The 19,648-nt window shown below is 42.6% G+C and overlaps 1 protein-coding gene and 1 long non-coding RNA gene across 2 annotated transcripts in view; one reads left to right on the top strand and one right to left on the bottom strand.

Moving 5' to 3' along the window:
* ACVR1C (activin A receptor type 1C) overlaps positions 1-15,658 on the top strand; it is a 39,236-nt gene extending 23,578 nt beyond the window's left edge. The window contains exons 3-9 of the mRNA XM_033165259.1: positions 3,075-3,320; positions 5,414-5,644; positions 7,524-7,691; positions 8,922-9,078; positions 10,300-10,424; positions 12,675-12,805; positions 14,847-15,658. Coding sequence (XP_033021150.1) covers positions 3,075-3,320; positions 5,414-5,644; positions 7,524-7,691; positions 8,922-9,078; positions 10,300-10,424; positions 12,675-12,805; positions 14,847-14,972 — 1,184 coding nt within the window. The 3' untranslated portion in view covers positions 14,973-15,658. The remainder of the gene's footprint in view (positions 1-3,074; positions 3,321-5,413; positions 5,645-7,523; positions 7,692-8,921; positions 9,079-10,299; positions 10,425-12,674; positions 12,806-14,846) is intronic.
* Positions 12,946-19,648, bottom strand: part of LOC117055630 — a 33,581-nt gene continuing 26,878 nt past the window's right edge. The window contains exons 2-3 of the long non-coding RNA XR_004427662.1: positions 18,425-18,542; positions 12,946-13,071 (exon numbers count right to left, since the gene is read on the bottom strand). This is a non-coding gene — a long non-coding RNA (uncharacterized LOC117055630). The remainder of the gene's footprint in view (positions 13,072-18,424; positions 18,543-19,648) is intronic.

The raw sequence follows: 19,648 nt of genomic DNA, 5'->3' as shown, positions 1-19,648 counted from the left end.
TTCAACAATATGCTTCCCACAGTAAGAACACCAGAGCCATTCAAGTTAGACCAGGCTAACCGGCAAGCAGGGTATGAGCACAACAGCACTCTCTCGACACTCCTTAGCAACTGGTCTTCAGAGTCACATTGCCTCTGGAACTGGTGTGGGGAGAGTAATACACCTTCCATGACCAGTAAGCAATGATAGCCTGATATTCCATGAATTTACCTAATTCTCTTTAAAAGATGGCCTAATTGGCCATTTCTGGCTCTTGTGCAAGCGAATTCCATCGTTTAGCTATGCAGTGCGTGAGGAATTGCTTCCTTTTGTCAGTTCTTAATCTCCCACCATTCAGTGTCACTAGATGTCCCCAAGTTCTAGCGATATGAGAGATGGAGGGGGGAAAAAACATTTCTTCATCCACTTTCCCCACACCAAGCATTGTTTTATACACCTGTATTGTACCACCCCTTATTTGCCTCTTTCTACAAAAGCTTTCCTAGGATAGCTCAATTGGTGAAGCATGACACTCTTAACCTCAGCGTTGTGGGTTCGAGCCCCACATTGGGCAAACGATTTCTGCATTGCAGGGAATTGGACTAGATTACTCTTGTGGCCCCTCCCAATTCCATGACTCTGTGATTCCACACAACCTTTCCGCAAAATGGAGTTGCCTCAACCCCAGGGTCATTTTGCTTGCTCTTTTTTTCTGAATATCCTTTTTGAGGTGAGGCGAACAGAACTGTAGACAGTATTCCAAGTATGGCTGCAACCTACATTTGGATAATGGCATTATAATATTGGCTGTTCTTATTTTCAATTCCTTTCCTAATGATCTAAACCAGGCTAAAAAATGTTATGTTTTTGTTTACAAAGCTCTGAATTGTGCTTTTCCAGGTAAGTATTCTATGCACGGACACATACGATGTGTCCACTGACCCATTTGGCACGATCATGCAAGCATTGCACCCAATCTGGTGTACTAATGCCATGTGTAAATACTTTGATGCATATGATAAGCACATTCTAAGCATGACAGGAACTCCCTTTATGCAAAGGTGGCGAAGAAGCAGTGTAACAGTGCCACTGCTCTCACACCAGACAGCCATGCAGTTTCTCTGGTCCTGCATATGGAGCATGTAGGCTTCCCTTTCCTAGACCCCCGCACTCAACACATGGGTGCCTGGGGGCAGATTCAGTGGTGTGGCATCCTTACCTCTTCAGCTTGTGGACAGACTCCCCTTCCTATGAAGGGGGCTAGGGTGTCAGGGGAAAGGTCTCTGCTCATGTCCCATGCACATCAGACCTCTGGTGATAAGCTTATCAGAGATGACATTCCGCCCACTGAGTGGTTTGTTTACAGAAGCTGAGTGCTTGGCAGCACACGACAAAGAAATTGGCTAAATTGAGGGCAGTAGGTGTCACCTCATCACTGTGTATTCTGCAGCCAAATTTGACCCCTGCCTTTTGTTCTGCCTTAATTTCGTTGTGCTTTTCTTTTTTCTTTTTTACAAGGAGCAAGCACTCTTCTGATTGTTCTATGCTGCTGTGAAATAGAAACCTCCCCCCCCCCGAAATGTTCATTAGATTCGTGTATGTAGTTATCTGATCTGGTTTAAAAAAGACTTGCGTTCTGAACCTGTGGTGTAATTTATTTGCACAGTAGCTGTCCAAAGAAGAGGGAGAGGCCGCTTAGCCAATTCTGTGTCAATAGGCTGGCCCAATAGGCATCACAAAAAAAGAGGACACACATTTCCATAAGCCAAGCTATAGGCATAGATGCAAATTCAGAAACCATTATTGTCAGCTAAATAGAAATGAAACACTTTCCCTACTCTTGCTCCCCACCCTCTTTAAGGCTCTTTATCTGTAAAGCAGACTTGGAATGGATGGCTCTTTGAGGACTTAACCATGTGAACATGCGTCCTACTTTACAGAGGATTAACTACCATTGAGCTCTTCCGTGCCAGAACTGACCTCTTGTATTAGTTGCCATTCTGAACACATCTGGACTCATATACGTTTGCCTCTTGTTTGAACTGCCTTCCCCCCATTTCGTGTCACATCTTCAAGTCCCCATTTCTTTGCTTGCATTGGAAGCATTGGACCTTTTCTGTGCTTCTGGCATAAAACGACAACCTCCAGGCTGTGTGGAGAGAAGCCCATGCTGTGGCCCTTCCCCACCACAGCACCCACCCCTCTGAAACTTGGGATAATACTGGTTGTGGGGTGTGGGTATGTGTGGAGTTGGACCATAGGCTCTTGGGACTTGTCAGATTATTCCAGTCACTTTGGAAAAGCATGACAAAGAGATACCTGCTTTACTCTTTGTAAAGTGCTTAGCAGAAGTTTAAGCACTGGTGAATTGATGTTGATTAGGAGTGAAGACTTTGGAATGACCTGGGTCAAATCCGCATCAAGCATTTATAACCCTTTAACAATCATGGTTTCCCCTGCAAAGAATACTTGGAACTGTAGTTTGCCGCCCCACCCCCCACAGTGGAAAGCAGCTGGCTAGCCCCCAGTTTTACCGACTCTTCCCCGGCCGGATTGCCGAACACCAAGTTCAGACCACCCGAGCCTGAGCACAGTTTAGCAGCTCTTGGTGAGCAACAGAAGAGGCGCTGAGAGGCTTATGTAGAAGCATATTTGCAGCAGTTTATTAAGCATAGTTCAGGACAGACAAATCATGGCGTCTTCCCTCCGTCTTCACAAAGAGACAGTGAGAAAAACAAAAGCTATACACAACGGAAGTTCCCAGCAATCTGTGCTGGTGTGTAGCAGACACGTGACACATGTAAAGGTTGCATGCCTGCAGCTTAAGGTGGAAAGGAATTACAACACACAGAGTTACAATTCCAAGCTGCTTTAACGTTCCTAATATTTTTCAGGGAGACCATGCCCTTTCAACATATGGTAATGGATGTGACCATAGAGTTCAATAACCAAGACAGCTACGTTCTCACCTTTCTCAATATAATGTCAGTCCTTGTTGTCACTTCCAGTATATATATATATATATATAAAGTACATTTAAATGCTTCTTTGAGAGCATAGTGGATTTGACAGATTTTGGTTTGTGTATTTTTAAGGTCCAGATGCTGCAAGGAAATCAAAGCTGGGCCCTGTGGAACTGACGGTGGTTATAACTGTACCAGTATGTGTCTTGTCTATAGCTTTAATGCTGACTCTGTGCACACATCAAGGCAACAACTGCAGATTCAGGAAGAAAAGAAGACAAAACATTGAAGAGCCTCTGTCTGAATGCAGTCTGGTGAACCCAGGGAAGACTCTCAAAGATCTGATTTTTGATATGACGACGTCAGGTTCTGGATCTGGTATGTGAGTGTGCGCTGTGGATTCTGTTGGAATTTCCCGTGATGTGTAGCAGATTAGGGTAATATTCCAAGAGGCATAGTGCTAAAAAAATCTCTCTGGAAGAGCCTGAAAATGGGAACCGAAGTGGGTGAGGCATACTCCTGATACTTGGAACTGGAAGTGCAAGTAGAAAAAATGCTTTTAATCTGGTGTCTGTTATGCAGCTGCGTTGTGTTTACAGCTATGCAGAGAACAGGTGTTGCAGCTAGACGTTAAAAATGCAAACCAAATAGTTTATTGTATTAACCGAAGGTCATAGCAACATTAAGAATCAGTGTTGCATAATGACTGGGGCAATTTTGTGTAGCTTCTCTGTTAAGAGTGAGGCATGCCTGCTTCTCAAGATGTGTTTCATGCAAGACATGCATGCACATGAAACCATCTGGAGAATGTTAATCTTTCCCAACACGTGTGAATATTCAAATAAGTAATGTGGAAAAAAACCCACCCTGAAATGCAGTTAGTAAGGGGCTGCTACTTAGATTTGCTGTACTACGTGGAAAAATTATGTCCCCGTCCCCCCCATGATAAAACTAAATTCCAGATAATAGCTCCCTCAAAGGTGATGTTGGCTTTAGAAATGTTCATCTGACTTCAGCTTGCTTACTTACTTACGTTGCCAAACCTTTATTAGGCATTACAGATACAGGCCATCATAAAACATCCATATATAAAATTTTAAAATATATACAAATAAACAGCCATGTAAAAATATGTAATAATGAGGATTTTCATTGGAGTTTCTTCCTGCTAAATAGTGCCATTCACCACTCTTGAGAGATACCATTTACTTCAGCATATTCTGTGTCTTTCTCCACTGAAAGCTAAAGTTTGCCAGGGGAAAAGTACCATCTTTGATATTCTGAGCAGTATCTGACCGCAAGCCAAATGGGGAAGAGGTTGAAGACTTGTCAAGCTGCAGCAGCCGAAGTCTCTGCAGCATTTCTAGACTATTCTTTGTATGTCTGCGAAAGACAAATGTTTTTGCTTCAAAGGTCAGGCCCATGCTGACAATTCCTGGGTGTTTCCTGAGCCAGAAACTTTAAAACTGTTTTGAAATAAGTGTAGATTTAGATTAATCTTCTTGCTTAACACCATGCCTTATGTGAAGTGAAGACACTGGGGCTGAAATCTAATTTCTTCCAAGCAGAGTGTCCTGAAGTCCTGGCCTTAGACAGGGCTGATCTATCAATTGTTCACAAAACAGAAGTGATGGTACTCATGTCATTGTTATCTGATATCTTTGAACAGTGCCGTTGTCATTCTCAGGGACTATTATTTTCCATCTGTACAGCCATCTGTAAGGTTATGATGTTATCCCCCAAGTTACCTAATAATCAAGGGTTTAATCTGCTGTTGGTAATTCATTCTCCTGTTCTAGTGTGTCACTCTCAGGAGGGCCAGATCAAGTTTTCTTCTGAGGTGAGACTATGCCTGTGTGCTGCTAGTTGGCCCTGTTGCCCTCGGGTAGAAACAGGAAATGCCAGTTGAAAATGGCATACTGTAAAGCAGGGGTCACTCACCTTTTTGGACCAGTGGGCATATTTCAATTTTTGAGAGAGTGCTGGGGTCACCAGTCACAAAATAGGTGCCATGAGGAAACACCAAATTAGGGACAGCCACAACTGACAACCTTATGCTTACCATGGTATACCGCTATGACCTGCTGCTCCTGATTGAGAAGATTCCATAATATTGATTTTTTTTTTTACACATACACACAAACATACACAAACAAACACAAACACACAAACTATTGCTGTGTGATAGCCACAAGGAGCATTCCTCAGTACCAGGAAGCCCATTTTGGATCCAATCCTGTTGGCACTTGCCATCTGGGTTTGCTATTAGATGGATGGATGGATGGATGGATAGCAACCAAAGAGCAATCCATCTGTACCAAAAACAATGGGAGTTTTGCCACTGATTACAAGATATGGATTTCACAAATTGGAGATGGCCTCTGCATATATATTGCACATGTTGTAGATCAATGATAATTATTGGAGGGAGGGTTAAGAAAACGTTTTAATGCTTGTATTTCTTTTGTTAGGCTTGCCTCTGCTTGTCCAAAGAACAATTGCAAGAACAATAGTTCTTCAGGAAATAGTAGGAAAGGGTCGATTCGGCGAAGTCTGGCGTGGAAAATGGTGTGGAGAAGACGTGGCTGTGAAGATCTTTTCCTCGAGAGACGAAAGGTCTTGGTTTCGTGAAGCAGAAATCTACCAGACCATTATGCTGAGGCATGAAAATATCTTGGGTTTTATTGCTGCCGATAACAAGGGTATAGTACTTCCACACCGTTTCACAATGTTTGCCCTGTGCTAGATTAGCCCTGTGTTATTTTATTCTTTAAGAAAGCCTGGTTTATTATGATTTGGATGATGTGATGCCAAGTGCAGTCCCATCCTGTTATACTCCTGTACAAGCCTCCCCACCCCCCCAGATCTTCATTGTGGGCACTTTCCAGGATTCCCTCACCAATGGAGGTTCAGTAGTTATAAAGAGAAAAGACTTTCCCCATGGATGTATCTTAAACATTGCAATCTCTCCCAGGAAAGTCTATTTTTGGTTACATTTAAAGTTAAATTGCAAAACAAACATCTATCCATATTTTACGTCCATTCATTGTGGTACTGGTACTTGGCATTTTTAAATACATCATTATAGCTTTCACAATGCAGCATGCTGTTAAGCCCATTGATTTCAAAGGACAAGGATGCTTGCCTTTGTGGGGATAGTGAGCGTAGAAGTAATGCTTTGATCTGATACAGGTGTGGAATAATTGCAACTTGAGGTGTAAGGCAGTGTCCATTACTAAAGGGTGCCATGCAATATGGTTATTAATCTTGCGCAATATTATATTATCAGTTTTCGAAACCTGAACTCTTGGAGCTCATTCTTTCATACTTTTAAATCCTATGCTGGTGCTTGCCTCACATTTTCCAGCAATCATACGACTGCTGACCCAACCATCTGAGATACTTTACTAGAATATGCACCTAGTTGTAGCTGTAGTTTCCTATCGGAGGGGGGGGGGGCTAGCATCCATTCTCTTGAACCACCTTAGGAGACATCGCACACATGCCCTATAAAAAGGCATATCAACAGATTTTTAGTTTAGATGACATTCATCATGACAATTCAGGTCCTGTTGAGGACTCAAGCAAATGGGACAGATGGGCTGCAGGCAGCTCAAGAGTCCAACCGTGAAACTTCCTCCTTTTCTTCTAATGACAAGTGGATCTTTACCAGTGATTTCCTTGCTATGTGGCTTACAAAATAGGATTTGCAACACAGTCCTATGCATGTTCACTTCGAGATGAGCCCCCACTGTATTCAGTGGGACTTATGCCCTAGTAAGTGTGTTGGAGATTGCAGCTTTTTAGTGTGAAATTCCATTCTGGCATGAATTAAACTTTTCCTACAATGTACAGTTCTGGTTGCTTCATCTTAAAAAGGATATTGTAGAGTTGAAATGGGGTCAGAAAACGGCAACCAAAGGGGATGGAGAAATTCTGCTGTGAGGAAAGGTTAGAACATTTGCAACTTCTTTGTTTAAGGAAGAGTGACGTGGGGACATGACACGGTGTGGAGAAAGTGTTTAGAGGAACGCTTTTCTCCCTGTCTCATAATATTAGAATTTGGGATCATCCAATGAAGCAGAACGTTGAGAGGTTCAGGGCAGCCCAAAGGAAGTTCTTCTTCACACAATGCATAGTTAAACCATGAATTTTGCTCCCACAAGAAGTAGTGATGGCCACCAGCTTGGATGGCTTCAAAAGAGGATGAGACAAAATTCGTGGAGAAGGAGAAGGCTACCAAGGCTGCTGGCCATATTCACTTGGTTCTCCCTCACTGTCAGAGGCCGTGGGCCTTTTCTCTAAATGCCAATTTATGGGGATCAGAGTTCTGTTGTACTCATGTCCTGTGTTTGGGCTTCCCATAAGCATCTCATTGGTTACTGTGAGAACAGGATGGAAGTCTAGATGGGCCTTGGGCCTGTTTTGGCAGGGCTCTTCTTATGTTCTGTATTGCCAAATATTCCGTTGCGAAAATAAATGGGCCTTGCAAAACGAATACCTATAGAGAATACTTTCCCCTTTGAGGGTTGCTGCGCTTTACTGCTACTTATTGTTAAATGCAGTTATGTCTCTCCACAGATAATGGGACTTGGACTCAGCTGTGGCTTGTCTCGGAATACCATGACCAAGGTTCTTTGTTTGACTACTTAAACAACAACACTGTAACAGCCAACGGCATGATCAGGCTGACATTTTCCATAGCAAGTGGCTTAGCCCATCTTCACATGGAGATCGTTGGCACTCAAGGTAACGTGTTCATGTTTATGCCTTCACATTAAGCTCACTTTGGGCAGAAGATGACTTGGATGGATGTTGGAGAAGTGAATGAACCAGGATTTGTTTGATTCGTGGTTATTTCTGCCCCTTTCTCTGGCATCTTTATGTATTAAATGAGCACAGTACATTTGGTAGATACGTGTTTACCAAAAAAAAATCCAGCGCTTTTAATATAAATGAGGGAGTGGGTGGCCTAAATATTAATATTAGTGTGGAAGTCACCTTCCGCTCCCCTCTCCCGTACACAAAATTAAAATTTACATTGAAGAAGTGGGGAGAGGTATATGGATGTGAAGCAACTGTGTTTGTGGGAATGTTCAGGGAGGCAGCGGAGCCTTTACTTAGCAGAGTTTTACATTCCCCCTTTTAAATGCACAGCAGATAGCAGGTTGCAGACTTGTTTAAGCCTCTTACTATTAGATTCCTGGTAAGTCCCCTTATATCACAATCTTGGCTTAGTTTACTCACATCATCAGTTCACAGTTGGATCCCTGAAGGCAGACTTAGTTACAAAGTACTGTATATTTGTGTGGAACTATCCCATATGGGGATAATCCCAGTGTCCTCTGTTTAGCTAGAGCATTTCTAGCTAAAAAGCTGCTCCAACGACGGAGGAAGTCAAAGAGAGAGAGTGTGCTTCGTGACTTGCCCTTTTGTTACCTGGGCAGGTAAGGTCACATGCAAAGGAACTATGTTCCAGCCAGGAGGAAACAGGAAGTTTTCAACTGGCTAGACCAAACATTCCCCTGCATGTCCACTCTAGGAAAACAAGGAATGTTGTACTTGACTGCTACTTATATATCACATCCCACAGTGTTGATAGGTACATGTATGTAAAGGGAATTGTGTGTGGTGTGTAGGGTGTGTGTGAGTGTGTGTGAGAGAGGTTAATAACCTTAAGATCATCATTACTCACCCCCCCCTTCTTAAGACAGCAAAAGAGAGTTTGTGTGCATTGTTTTAGCCCCACCTGCTGCTGGTATTGCCCTTCGATGGAAAAAAGCTTCCCCACCCATGCTGTCAAGGATAGGGTGATAAACTTTTGAGTGTTAAAACAAGAGCTGAAAAAAGTTGTATGAGCAGAAGACATTACTTCTGAATTTTTGTGGCTTACATTTACATACATGCAATGAATGTTTCTGTTAAATATATCAGTGGGTAACGTAAAGACATTGTGGGCATATTTTTTGTGCTTTGCAGGCAAACCAGCCATTTCCCACAGAGATCTGAAATCTAAAAACATTTTAGTCAAAAGGAATGAAACCTGTGCCATTGCTGACCTGGGACTGGCTGTCAAGCATGACTCTCTGTTGAACACAATTGATATACCTCAGAATTCTAGAGTGGGAACCAAGAGGTAAGTCAGTATGCTTGTAATATTTCCCATTAAATATTTCACACCCAAGAGGGTTGAGCTGGAATTCTACATGCATATGGCAAAAACCCCAAAACCTTTCTCCCTGTGAAATGTCTCCCCATCCCCAGATTGTTTCAGAGATATTTGAAGGGGCTGGTGAAACAGGGTGAAGTATGTTTCACGGTCTCATTGCCCTCACTCAGATTTGTCCACACGACATGCAGCAACATGTGTAACTAGGCATATGAGAATCAAGATACCAGTAGCCAAGAATCCTTCAAAAATTAATGTTGTATTACTCAAGGCTCACTGCATATCTGCCCTTATTACGGCCAAATGACACATTGCAAAATATGTGTATGTTACTGCTGTGTGTGTGCGTGTGTGTGCGTGCATGCTCTTTTAAAATAGCAGCCACTGAGGGCAGGAACAGGACAATCAGGTAGGGTGGAATTAACCCTTTCCCACACACCAAGTTCCCAGTATCCCCCTCCCCTCAAAGAAAAGCTGTAGTGTCCCAGTCAGAGCTTCCCTCCTGACGGCCCCAGCTCTGGAGCTGCTTTGTTAAAAGAAAGGAAAAACTCATGCAGTGCTAAACAGCAGGTTAATGCAGCTTGCAGTTTTGCCCTCACTATTTCATGTGCTGTGGAGGGCAGGGGGAGAAGCAAATAAACCAGGATTCCTGCAGTTGCTTTAAGATGGCTTGAGCTCAAGGTTTGCTTTACAATCTCCTGGACAAACCTTAGTTGTAGCACATGGTTAATTTGGACAAAGCTAAAGCATGAGCCCAGGTTCAGACAATACTCTAAGTCAAGTCATGGCTTAGTTCAACACAGTACCACCATAGAACTGCCAGGTACAAGTGAAGTGGCCTCTTTGGCAGCCATGGTTTGACTTAGTGTGATGTACAAACTAGGCTGTACTGTTCTGATGGTCTACTCAATGTGCACAGGTCCAACGGGTCAGGATCAGTTATTGAGATCCTGCCTTCCTCTTTAATGTTTTCATAATACATAAATGTTGATCTCATGAGAAAGGCGGGAGACCTAACAAGAATGCCTCGAATCTTTCGCTTTCTCTCAAACAAGTTCAGCTTTCTATAAATACCACATCTGTATTTCATTTTTATTTGTTGTCCCTTAATTTTAATCCCAGTTAACTAAACACACCCCTTTCTACTTCTTTGGTAAATATGAGTTTTGATATCTCTGTATTTGAAAGGTACATGGCTCCAGAAATACTTGATGACACGATGAACATAAGTATCTTCGAGTCCTTCAAGCGTGCAGATATCTACTCTCTTGGGCTGGTGTACTGGGAGATATCCCGAAGATGCTCAGTTGGAGGTATAACCTATGTCTCTTTTTTAATGCTCCAGCCACCTGCCATTGTGTTTTAAAACTATTCTTAGATAGGTTGAAACATGTCCCTGTTTTTATGCTATTTGCTTGGCGTTCAGTGCAGTTTCTAACACAGGAATTAGGGTTGTGGAAGTTTATGTGTTACACATGGGAAGGAGGGTCTCACACTATGACTAGGGAGCAGAGCTATGCTGCTGTAGCATCACATGCCTGGACTAGCCGTACCAATGCAGGCATCTGAAGAAGATCCCCTTTGCATGAGGGTGTGGGAGTGCTTTGTGTCCTAGACATAGCGTGATGCTCCCTCACATGAATAATGCCTAAAGGCAGGGTTTTTTCTGGCACCTCTCAGTTGTGAACCATTGCCATTATGAAAGAACGAGGGCAGCTCTTTTTTCTAGACAAATAACACTGCTTAAAGGTGGATTATGAGTGACTGAAATAATTAGTGGGGAGACTGGAGAATAGGAAATTGCACAACTGGTACTTTATTTAATTTTAAGAACATACACCTTTCACCAGGTAAGTGGTTTACAAAATGTAGCCTTGTAACAGAAGAGCTACAAATATATGTATAAAATGCAAACATAAAGAGAACAGTGATCCTTGGTTGAAGGGCAGTATATCAATTTAAGAAATCAATAAAATGACAACACCCTAACTTCCACGCCCAATAGTTTTCCTGCACCTGTACTTCTGCTACCATTTAATATCACTTGTACCCTTAACTTACCAGTAATCCTGGTAACTGTGGGACAAAGCCAGTCACATATAGGTGCTATATTTGACAACATTTATTTAAAATAAGATTGCGTAGTGCACACTTTGCTAATTTGTTACTTGTCACTTTCAACACCAACAGCTCGATTTACACTACTGTTACTAATACCAGGCAGCTTTTGGTGAGGAAGATGGCTACCTCTTTTAAGCCCTCAACTCTATATGACTGAGGACTTTTGTTGAAGCCTCTGTTTTAACTCCTACTCACCTATTGAAGTGTGGGGATGTTTCTGCTGTCCTGTCTTGGAAGACCTTCCTCTGGAGCTCCTACCAAGAGTCAGAGCTCAGCATTCCAAACTCCTCTCACCCCTGTAGACAAGTTCTCCCTGTCAAGTCAAGTGATTCAGCTACCCCAGCAAGTCTTCAGCCATCAAACCACTTTGTCTTCCTTCTCAGGTCTCCTTTCTTCTTCCTTGATCCTCTTCCTCTTTGCTGTCTTCTTCTTCTGGCTGCCAGCTAAGAACACCAGCACCAACCAACATGGACCCGACCGGCACCCAAACATATAGACACTTCTTCTGCCACCCCCCTTAGTCTATCCCCAGCCCACCGCACCATCTAACATGGAATTCTGATCCTGCAGCCCTCCACCAGAATGTGCATGCTCTCTATACTCGTTTTGCATACTGAGAGTTCAATCTCCAACCCTATCTCAGCTGTCAGTTAAGGTTACCCAATGAACAGTTAAACCAACTTTCACCTGACCAGGACTTCCTGCATCAAACACATTACCATACTAATTAAAACACAGCATAAATGAACTTCACACAAACACCCCCCAAAGTCTTCCACAACCACGGGCCTGCATCTAGCTCAAGTACGATGCTTTCTTTCGTCTTTGAGACTTCTGGGTCAGTGCATCTGGCTATTAACTGGAAGGTTGGGGGTTCAGTTCTGTGGACAGGATTCCTGCATTGCAAAGGGTAGGACTAGATGGCCCTCGGGATCCCTTCCTCATCCCCACTGGATTGTAAAACCATAGAGCTGGGCCACGGCTCCAACATAAGGGATTGTCATATTGCATTATATAATAGGTTGCGTGATTACATTTCCCCCACTTAAATACATATTCTCCTTTCACCTCTCATTCTTTGGATCCAAGCCAGAGTTGTATTAGCCCATATTGGGACTTCACCTGCCCTTAACAAGCTGACAGAAAGAATTGTGGGTACCGCAGAGCTAGTTTGACAGGAATGATTGCCAGAAATTTCAAGGACTTTCCCATGTAGCCCTGAATGAAAATAAGTTTCCGAATGCTTCAAGGATGAGGCTTTACAGATTTTTTTTTTAAACGAAGCATTTGGAAATAGCACAATATTTTCAAGAACATATTTGTTGACACAATGGATATTTGTACAGGTGTGCCAGGAAGCAGTTTCTGTACTACATGTTTTGCTCCCATAACAATTCAAAGTCCCCTAGTAAATTTATATTTTTACCATGTTCCTCTTCTAGGAATTGTTGAGGAGTACCAGTTACCTTACTATGATGCTGTGCCTTCTGATCCTTCAATAGAAGATATGAGAAAAGTAGTTTGTGAGCAAAAACATAGACCAAATATCCCAAATCAGTGGCAAAGCTGTGAGGTAAAATTTTCTCTTGCTTGCCCCTTTCTTCAAATTGCAACTTTTACTGTGTATCTTAAAAGCGCATGTTTTTAACTGAACTAAAATAAGAAAACTTACACCCCCCCCCAAAAGGAAGGAATTTTCTTTAACAGTTGCGTATACCTGTCTGGTTAAGTAAATGGGCTCAATGTGAGGCGCAGTTCACCACTAGAGGCCTTCCAAATGCCAGAGTTTAATCCACAGGTGGACATCGTGCGACTTTCCTTCGATGCAGCCCTCCAAACCTAGAGAGAGAGAATGCATGGATGATGGAAGGATTGGGAAGAGCTAGAGTGTGTGTGGGTTTAAGAGAGTACTTATATACTTGAGTATAAGCCTAGTTTTTCAGCACATTTTTTGTGCTGAAAAAGCTGCCCTCGGCTTATACTCGAGTGAGGCGGGCGGTGGGGGCGGTGAAAAAGAAGCAATTTCTCTCCGCTCGTGCTGCCACTGCCTGCTCACCCCAGTCAACCATTCCTTAAGAACGGCAGTTCTTTACTCTCCCCTGGCAGCTTGTTCCATTCCTGAACTGCTCGCATAAATGCAAACTTTAGACCCCAGAAGGCAGAAACCCCACAGGTGCTCACTTTCCCTGGCTCCTGCTTAAACAGGACAGGATCCCAGCCTTCTCTGTATAACACAAGGGAACATTGCGCTGTGGGTTAAATCACAGAGCCCTAGGGCTTGCCAATCAGAAGAATGGCGGTTCGAAACCCCGCAATGGGGTGAGCTCCACAGCGGCAAAGGAAGAAGAGGAAAGAGCAGCCAAAAGGGCTGCTTTCAGGCTGCTCGTTCCTCCTCCTCCTCCACAGCGGCAAAGGTGAACCGGCTTATACTCAGGTCAATAAGCTTTCCCAGGTTTTTGTAGGAAAATTCGGTGCCTCGGCTTATATTCGGGTCAGCTTATACTCGAGTATATATGGTATGTGTGAAGAAGAGAGAAAAACGGTGTCCCAGCCACCTTTCCTTTGGTCCCACCCACTTTTTGCCCAATAGGGAACCAGGCAGAGGGCCGCCTTGGTAGCCGTGCTCTCCCATCAGATGTCAAGGAAATAAACAACTATTCACTTTCAGAAGACATCTGAAGGCAGCCCTGTATAGGGAAGTTTTTAATGTTTGATTCTGTTCTTAATATTTTGTTGGGAGCCACCCAGAGTGGCTGGGGCAACCCAGTCTGATGATAATAACAATAATATTTATATGCAGCTCATCAGGTGACCCAACCACTCTTTGCCTAGGAAATGCAAAGAATATTAAATGTAGTGCCTCAATCAGGTGTCGAGAATCCTGTCCTCATGACCAAGTGACTATCACATACCTGCACCCCACAAAAACGTCTAGGATTTCCAGCAAAATCCTACATACGTCTACTAAGAAGTTAATTGCACCAAGCACACAGGGGCTTACTGCTCAAAAGAATTTCAGTCTTTTGTCAAAAGCATGGCTTCCAGGCAGACCTTGAGCCTTGGTGATGGTCTTTAAAAAAAAAAGTTAACTACTGACAGTAAACTTGAGGAATTATATCAACACATGCACAACAGAAAAGAGTACATCAGAGCATATTTCTGGTGATAAATTGGTAGCAGTTGTGGATATACTCCCCATAGAACTTGTCACCCCAATGGTATAACCCCATTTAAAGCGTATTTGCATGAGCAGAAGTTTTGCAAGGGGGTCCCCCAATTTCCATTGATTTCCCCCTTTCCTGCTTGCAGCCCTCTTTGCCCTGTCATGGTGTTCCAATAGGGTCTCCCAGCACCTCAGGAGCACTTCTTCAGGGGTGCAGGGACCCGCAGAGGGGAGGAGGAGGAGGAGGCAGCACAGTCTTGATGTGTGAGCAAAAAGGTTCCAAGTTCAAATACAATAACGTGTGTGTGTATGATATTGAGGTGTGTGTGTGTGTGTGTGTGTGTGTATGCACATTCTGAAGCTGTCTTGTTCCTGCTGGCAATTTTCATGCTGAAGCACTGCAACAACTATGGATGTGCTCTTCATACTCGGCTTTTGCTCTTTTCTCAAGGCACTCAGAGTAATGGGCCGGATAATGCGCGAGTGCTGGTACGCCAATGGGGCAGCTCGACTGACAGCGCTTCGCATTAAGAAGACCATTTCTCAGCTCTACGTACAAGAAGATTCCAAAGCTTAGATTTGCACACCCCCACAGAAGAGGAAAGGGGGGGGATTCTATTGGTTTTTTTGTGTTTTGCATTTGTTTTGATTTCTCTCTCTCTCTCTCTCTACCTCACATGATGCGGAGCACAGTATTTAAGAGCCCAAAGCAGAGTACTGGAAATTAACTTCATTGGTTGTTCAAAGGTTAATTTCCAGCTGGTTCATGATGTCCACAGACTGCCTTGCCTGGTTAATGAAAACGGGATCTGGTCCACCCAAGTGTTCCACTGTGGGACATCACTTGCCCTGCACCTGCCATGCAAGCCCTTAAGCATTTAAGGCACAACTGAGAGAGCATGGAGGAGGTCAGGATGCAACCACACCTAGGACTTTTGTAGTCTGTGCAGATGGTATGCAAAGTAACTGAAGAAACTAGAGCATTTAAGGTTTGCATTCTAAGTGAAACCCGAATATAATATTCTGCGTATTTATTCTGTGCTAAGATATATTGCCTGCCTGAGCCACACTCCCCCCCCCCCCTTCTGTAAATCTCACAAGATGAATAGCTTTTCAGGTCATCTAAAGAACTGAGACTTAAGCCACGAGACCTCACACAACATAGACCTAGAGCTTTCTTCCTCATGGGATTTCAAGTGTGACTACAGGCTAGAAGGTATGTCTTGGAAAATCTCCATGGGATCTGGAGCATTAATATGCCCACTTGCAGGGATGCTGAGCTTCTTAAGTTCCTGCCGGCTTGCTGGAGGGTGTCCTCGAGGAGCGGTGAGCTCCATCTCCATCCAGGGCATGACAAATGTCTCTCCAGTGGATTGCTACTATGTTGGGTAGGGATTCCTGAAAACTGCCAAGTATATCTGTTCTAAACTACGAGCATTGTGTGACTGTAGAAAATGTTTGCGAAGGGTAGCACATTTCTCTAGCATCTCCAGCTACAACCAAGCACCTTGTGAAATAACAGACCCCTCCCTAACAGCCACACTACCTATTGTGTTGGCTATGTAGCTGTGCATTTAAGTTTAGGTGGTGGTGGTGGTGTTACAGAAATTAGTAGAGAAGAGGAAGGGGGTTTAAACCCTTTACTCCTTGCTGTGGTACCAATTTTGATTGCCTCCACCCATTCCTGCAGTTTTGCTTGGTGGGGAATAACTCACTTTATTCAATAAGAACTTTCCCCCTATGCAAATTGCAGCAACAGGGGACCCAACCTAGATTGGAACCATAGGAAGGATGTTAGCCCTCCCATGCAGATCTCTGCCCCCTCCATTTCACACTGGAAATCTGTATTAAAAACCCTTCACTAGAAGGCACAGCTATGTTGCTAATGTAACGAGTAGATTGGTCCCAAGACTATAAGAAGCTGCTGTCAGTTGGTGTGGATTATATTTAGCTTTGTGGACCAATGATCCAACCTGATATAAGGCCACTTTCTATGTTCTAAACCAAGTGTGCTGTTACCCTTCAAACAAGAGAGAATCTTGGACCAAATTCATTGAAGCATTTCCCATAGAATTTTGTAAACTAGTTGGTGCAATGTGTATAGAATTTGTTTCTTGTTTGGTCTTTTATTAACCAAATAAGAGAGGCATTCAATCGAACACATATACTGTGAAACTTAAAGTTCTCTTTATGTGTTGCCTTAAAAGTGGCCATTTATTTAATGCTTCGAATGCAAATTTATAGTTAAATGTTGCAAACTGCATTTTGTTACACATGTCCAGTTTCGTATTCCAGAATCTTAGCCAAGAACCACTGCTGTTGGGATAAACTTGGATTGTGTGCTATGTGGTGCCAAAAATTAGAATGAGGCTGTAGAATATGTCTGTGATTCTTAATGCAAGGGAGGAAGTCAGAAAATAATGGGTATTAGATAAAGAAAATTTGGGTATATATTTTCAAAGTTAATTTTCCATGAAATTGTGAATCTGGGAGGGTGATGAGACTATTAAATACATATATTTAAAGAAGAGCTATGTCTTTAGATGTCTGTTGTTCAGGCTGGAAACGGGGGTCCAGCTCTGAGGCCTTTCTGGTGGTTCCCTCACTGAAGTTACAGGGAACCAGGCAGAGGGCCTTCTCGGTAGTGGCACCCACCCTGTGGAACGCCCTCCCGAGAAGTAACTATACAACCATTAGAAGACATCTGAAGGCAGCTCTGTATGTTTTATTATGGTTTTGTATATGCTGGAAGCCCTCCAGGGTGGCTTAAGTCATCATTTGATATTGCAGTCAACCAATGTTAAAATACTGCATGTGTGAACTGGTTCTTAATTCATGTATTTGGCACTGTGAGTCACAGAGCCTATCCTTAAAATTCATTTTATGGATCAATCTGTTGCCCTCTTATTTGTTGTCCTGCCATGTGCTTAACTTTGTAAAATTAGCAGCAACCCTGCTGTTGCTGCAAGTCGAGTGAGAGATGCCTATATGTATGTGAGGAATGTTCCTTCTTAAACCCCCCCCCCCCCGTTCTTTAAGGAATCACTGGTATAGTTTGAAATCTTCTTATATTAATGACCCATGCCTATTGCCTGTACTGTGCAATTCTAATGTGAAAAATAAATGGCCTTGCAGGGAAAAAATATATTTAACTGGATGCTGCCACAAGCTTCATATTTGTGTTTTGAAATACTTTGTTAAGTCTGTGCTGTGTGATCTTCTTTTGTATGAACCTTTTTGAAAGGAACACACATATTCTGTGCTAGCAGGCGCCACAAATTTATGGCTCTGCCAGTAAAGGAGTATTATTATTTTTTTGTTGATGGAATGTGACAGAAGTGCAATAAATTGAATCTGAAGGATCCTGAATGTATTAGGTAAGATGGCTATATCAGAAGAAAGCACAACTCTTAGAGTTTGGCAGATGCTTAATGGTTGGGTATAGCTCCATTCCAGTGGGGAATATGTAGCGTTTCAAACCTGCAAGTTTCCATAAAAGCTGTGCTTTTTTATAGAAATACAGTAGGAATGTTTTTATGTTCATTAAGAGACCTAGCTTCAAACATAGTTATGGAACTGAGTGATGATGTCAGTCTTCAAACTGTACCTGGTCTAACCTTAGTGTAATACTGTAACAAGTAAAATATTTATTTTTTTTATTGCTCAATACTGCTGCTGCCTCTGGTTGTAAATAATGAGTTTTGAATGTTGTATTTTTGAATACCTACATTTTTCTGAAAGTGTATTTTTGTAAAGTGGCAATTTTACTATATTAATCCTTCTTTGCCATTGTTTCTGTGAAGCATAACCTCTTTTAAAGAATAAAAACACAATGCCAACAAAATGTGCTCTGTTCTGCTGCTATGTCTTTCCTAAAGCCATCTCTCTCTCGACCTTGCAGTCTTTTATTTTTGAGTAAAAGCAAAACACTGACACGTCTCCCCACCCCAAGTCCTAATCTTAGGTGCTTTTTAAAGCCTAGAAACCTCTGCATGTTGTTCGACGAATAGGAGAAGTAAAAGTTCTTACCTTATTTTGCGCTGGTCATGCTGCATCTGTAGTACCATGTCTATTTGGGCACCAAATTTTAAGAGGGATGTTGACTGGAGCATGATCACAGGGTGGTGAGCGGTCCAGAAACCAGATCCTTAAAAAGATTAAAAAGATGTGGATTACATGGAGTAGTAGAAAAGCAAAGGAATGCATGCTGTATTTGTTACGAAGTTATAAGTGGGACAGGGGGAGGGGGGTTAACTATGCTCTCTGTTCCTGTTTTTGAAAATCCGAAGGATTTGAAAATCCGAAGGAAGGAAGGAAACCAAATCCTCAGAGGAAAAGTTGAAAGAGCTAAATATATTTAGCCTGGGGTGGGGAAGAGGCACTTTGCACTGTGTTATGTGCCTGTCATGCAGGTGGGGATAGAAACCTTTGCTGTGGCTGAGATGCAGGTGGAAGCTTCCTTATTTAAACTATTGCCTCCCCCTTCTCTCACCCATTAATTAGTGGAAACAGGGTAAGAAATGAACAGGGAAAGGTCTGTCCCCTCCCAGGTCTCTCTCTCTCCTCTCCATGTGTTCTGGCCCAACATGTTCCATCTTCGTCACACAGCTCCCTTCTCCCAAGATAGCCAGAACCAAGGTCACATCCACACCATAAATATTAAAGAACATTTGCACCACTTCAACAGCAGCCTTTACAAATTGTATTAGAGACACATGATTACAAAGTAAAATTTACCATCAGGTCACTTAACTACAGTATAGGCTCAAACAATTTTATCTCCTGTAATGTCAACTAGAACTGCAGCTGTTTAAAATGTTTTGTACGTCTGCCAGTTTATATACATACTGAAATGCTTTCCTAAGCAGAGTAAACTATTTAATTTGAAGAGAATAAATAAAGCTGAGAATCCCAGGATAGGCTTCCATAGCATCAGAGCTCTACTTTCTGCGCACTCTCTCTGTCTGCCTCTCTCAAATGCAACAATAAATCGGCATGGAGAGCAAAGAGCAGCTTTTCTTTTGGTGAGAGCGGTGCGCCACCTGCTGAATCTTGAAGGCTTTTTTTATGAGTGCATGTACTCTGAATACTGGGTTAATTCTGAATGAAACATTCTATGTTTTAGATTTTTTTGAAAAAAAATAAAACAATGCATAGTTGCTTTCATCGTTCAATGATGTCAGGGGGTGATCTTATTTATTTATTTATTTAGCTAGCTAGCTAGTTTGCCACCACATATCAAATAACAACAAC

Source organism: Lacerta agilis, chromosome 1, assembly GCF_009819535.1.
Source record: "Lacerta agilis isolate rLacAgi1 chromosome 1, rLacAgi1.pri, whole genome shotgun sequence".
In the NCBI taxonomy this organism is placed as follows: domain Eukaryota; kingdom Metazoa; phylum Chordata; class Lepidosauria; order Squamata; family Lacertidae; genus Lacerta; species Lacerta agilis.
Note: the sequence above shows the minus strand (reverse complement) of the source record. Positions and strands in the feature narration are given on the sequence as shown.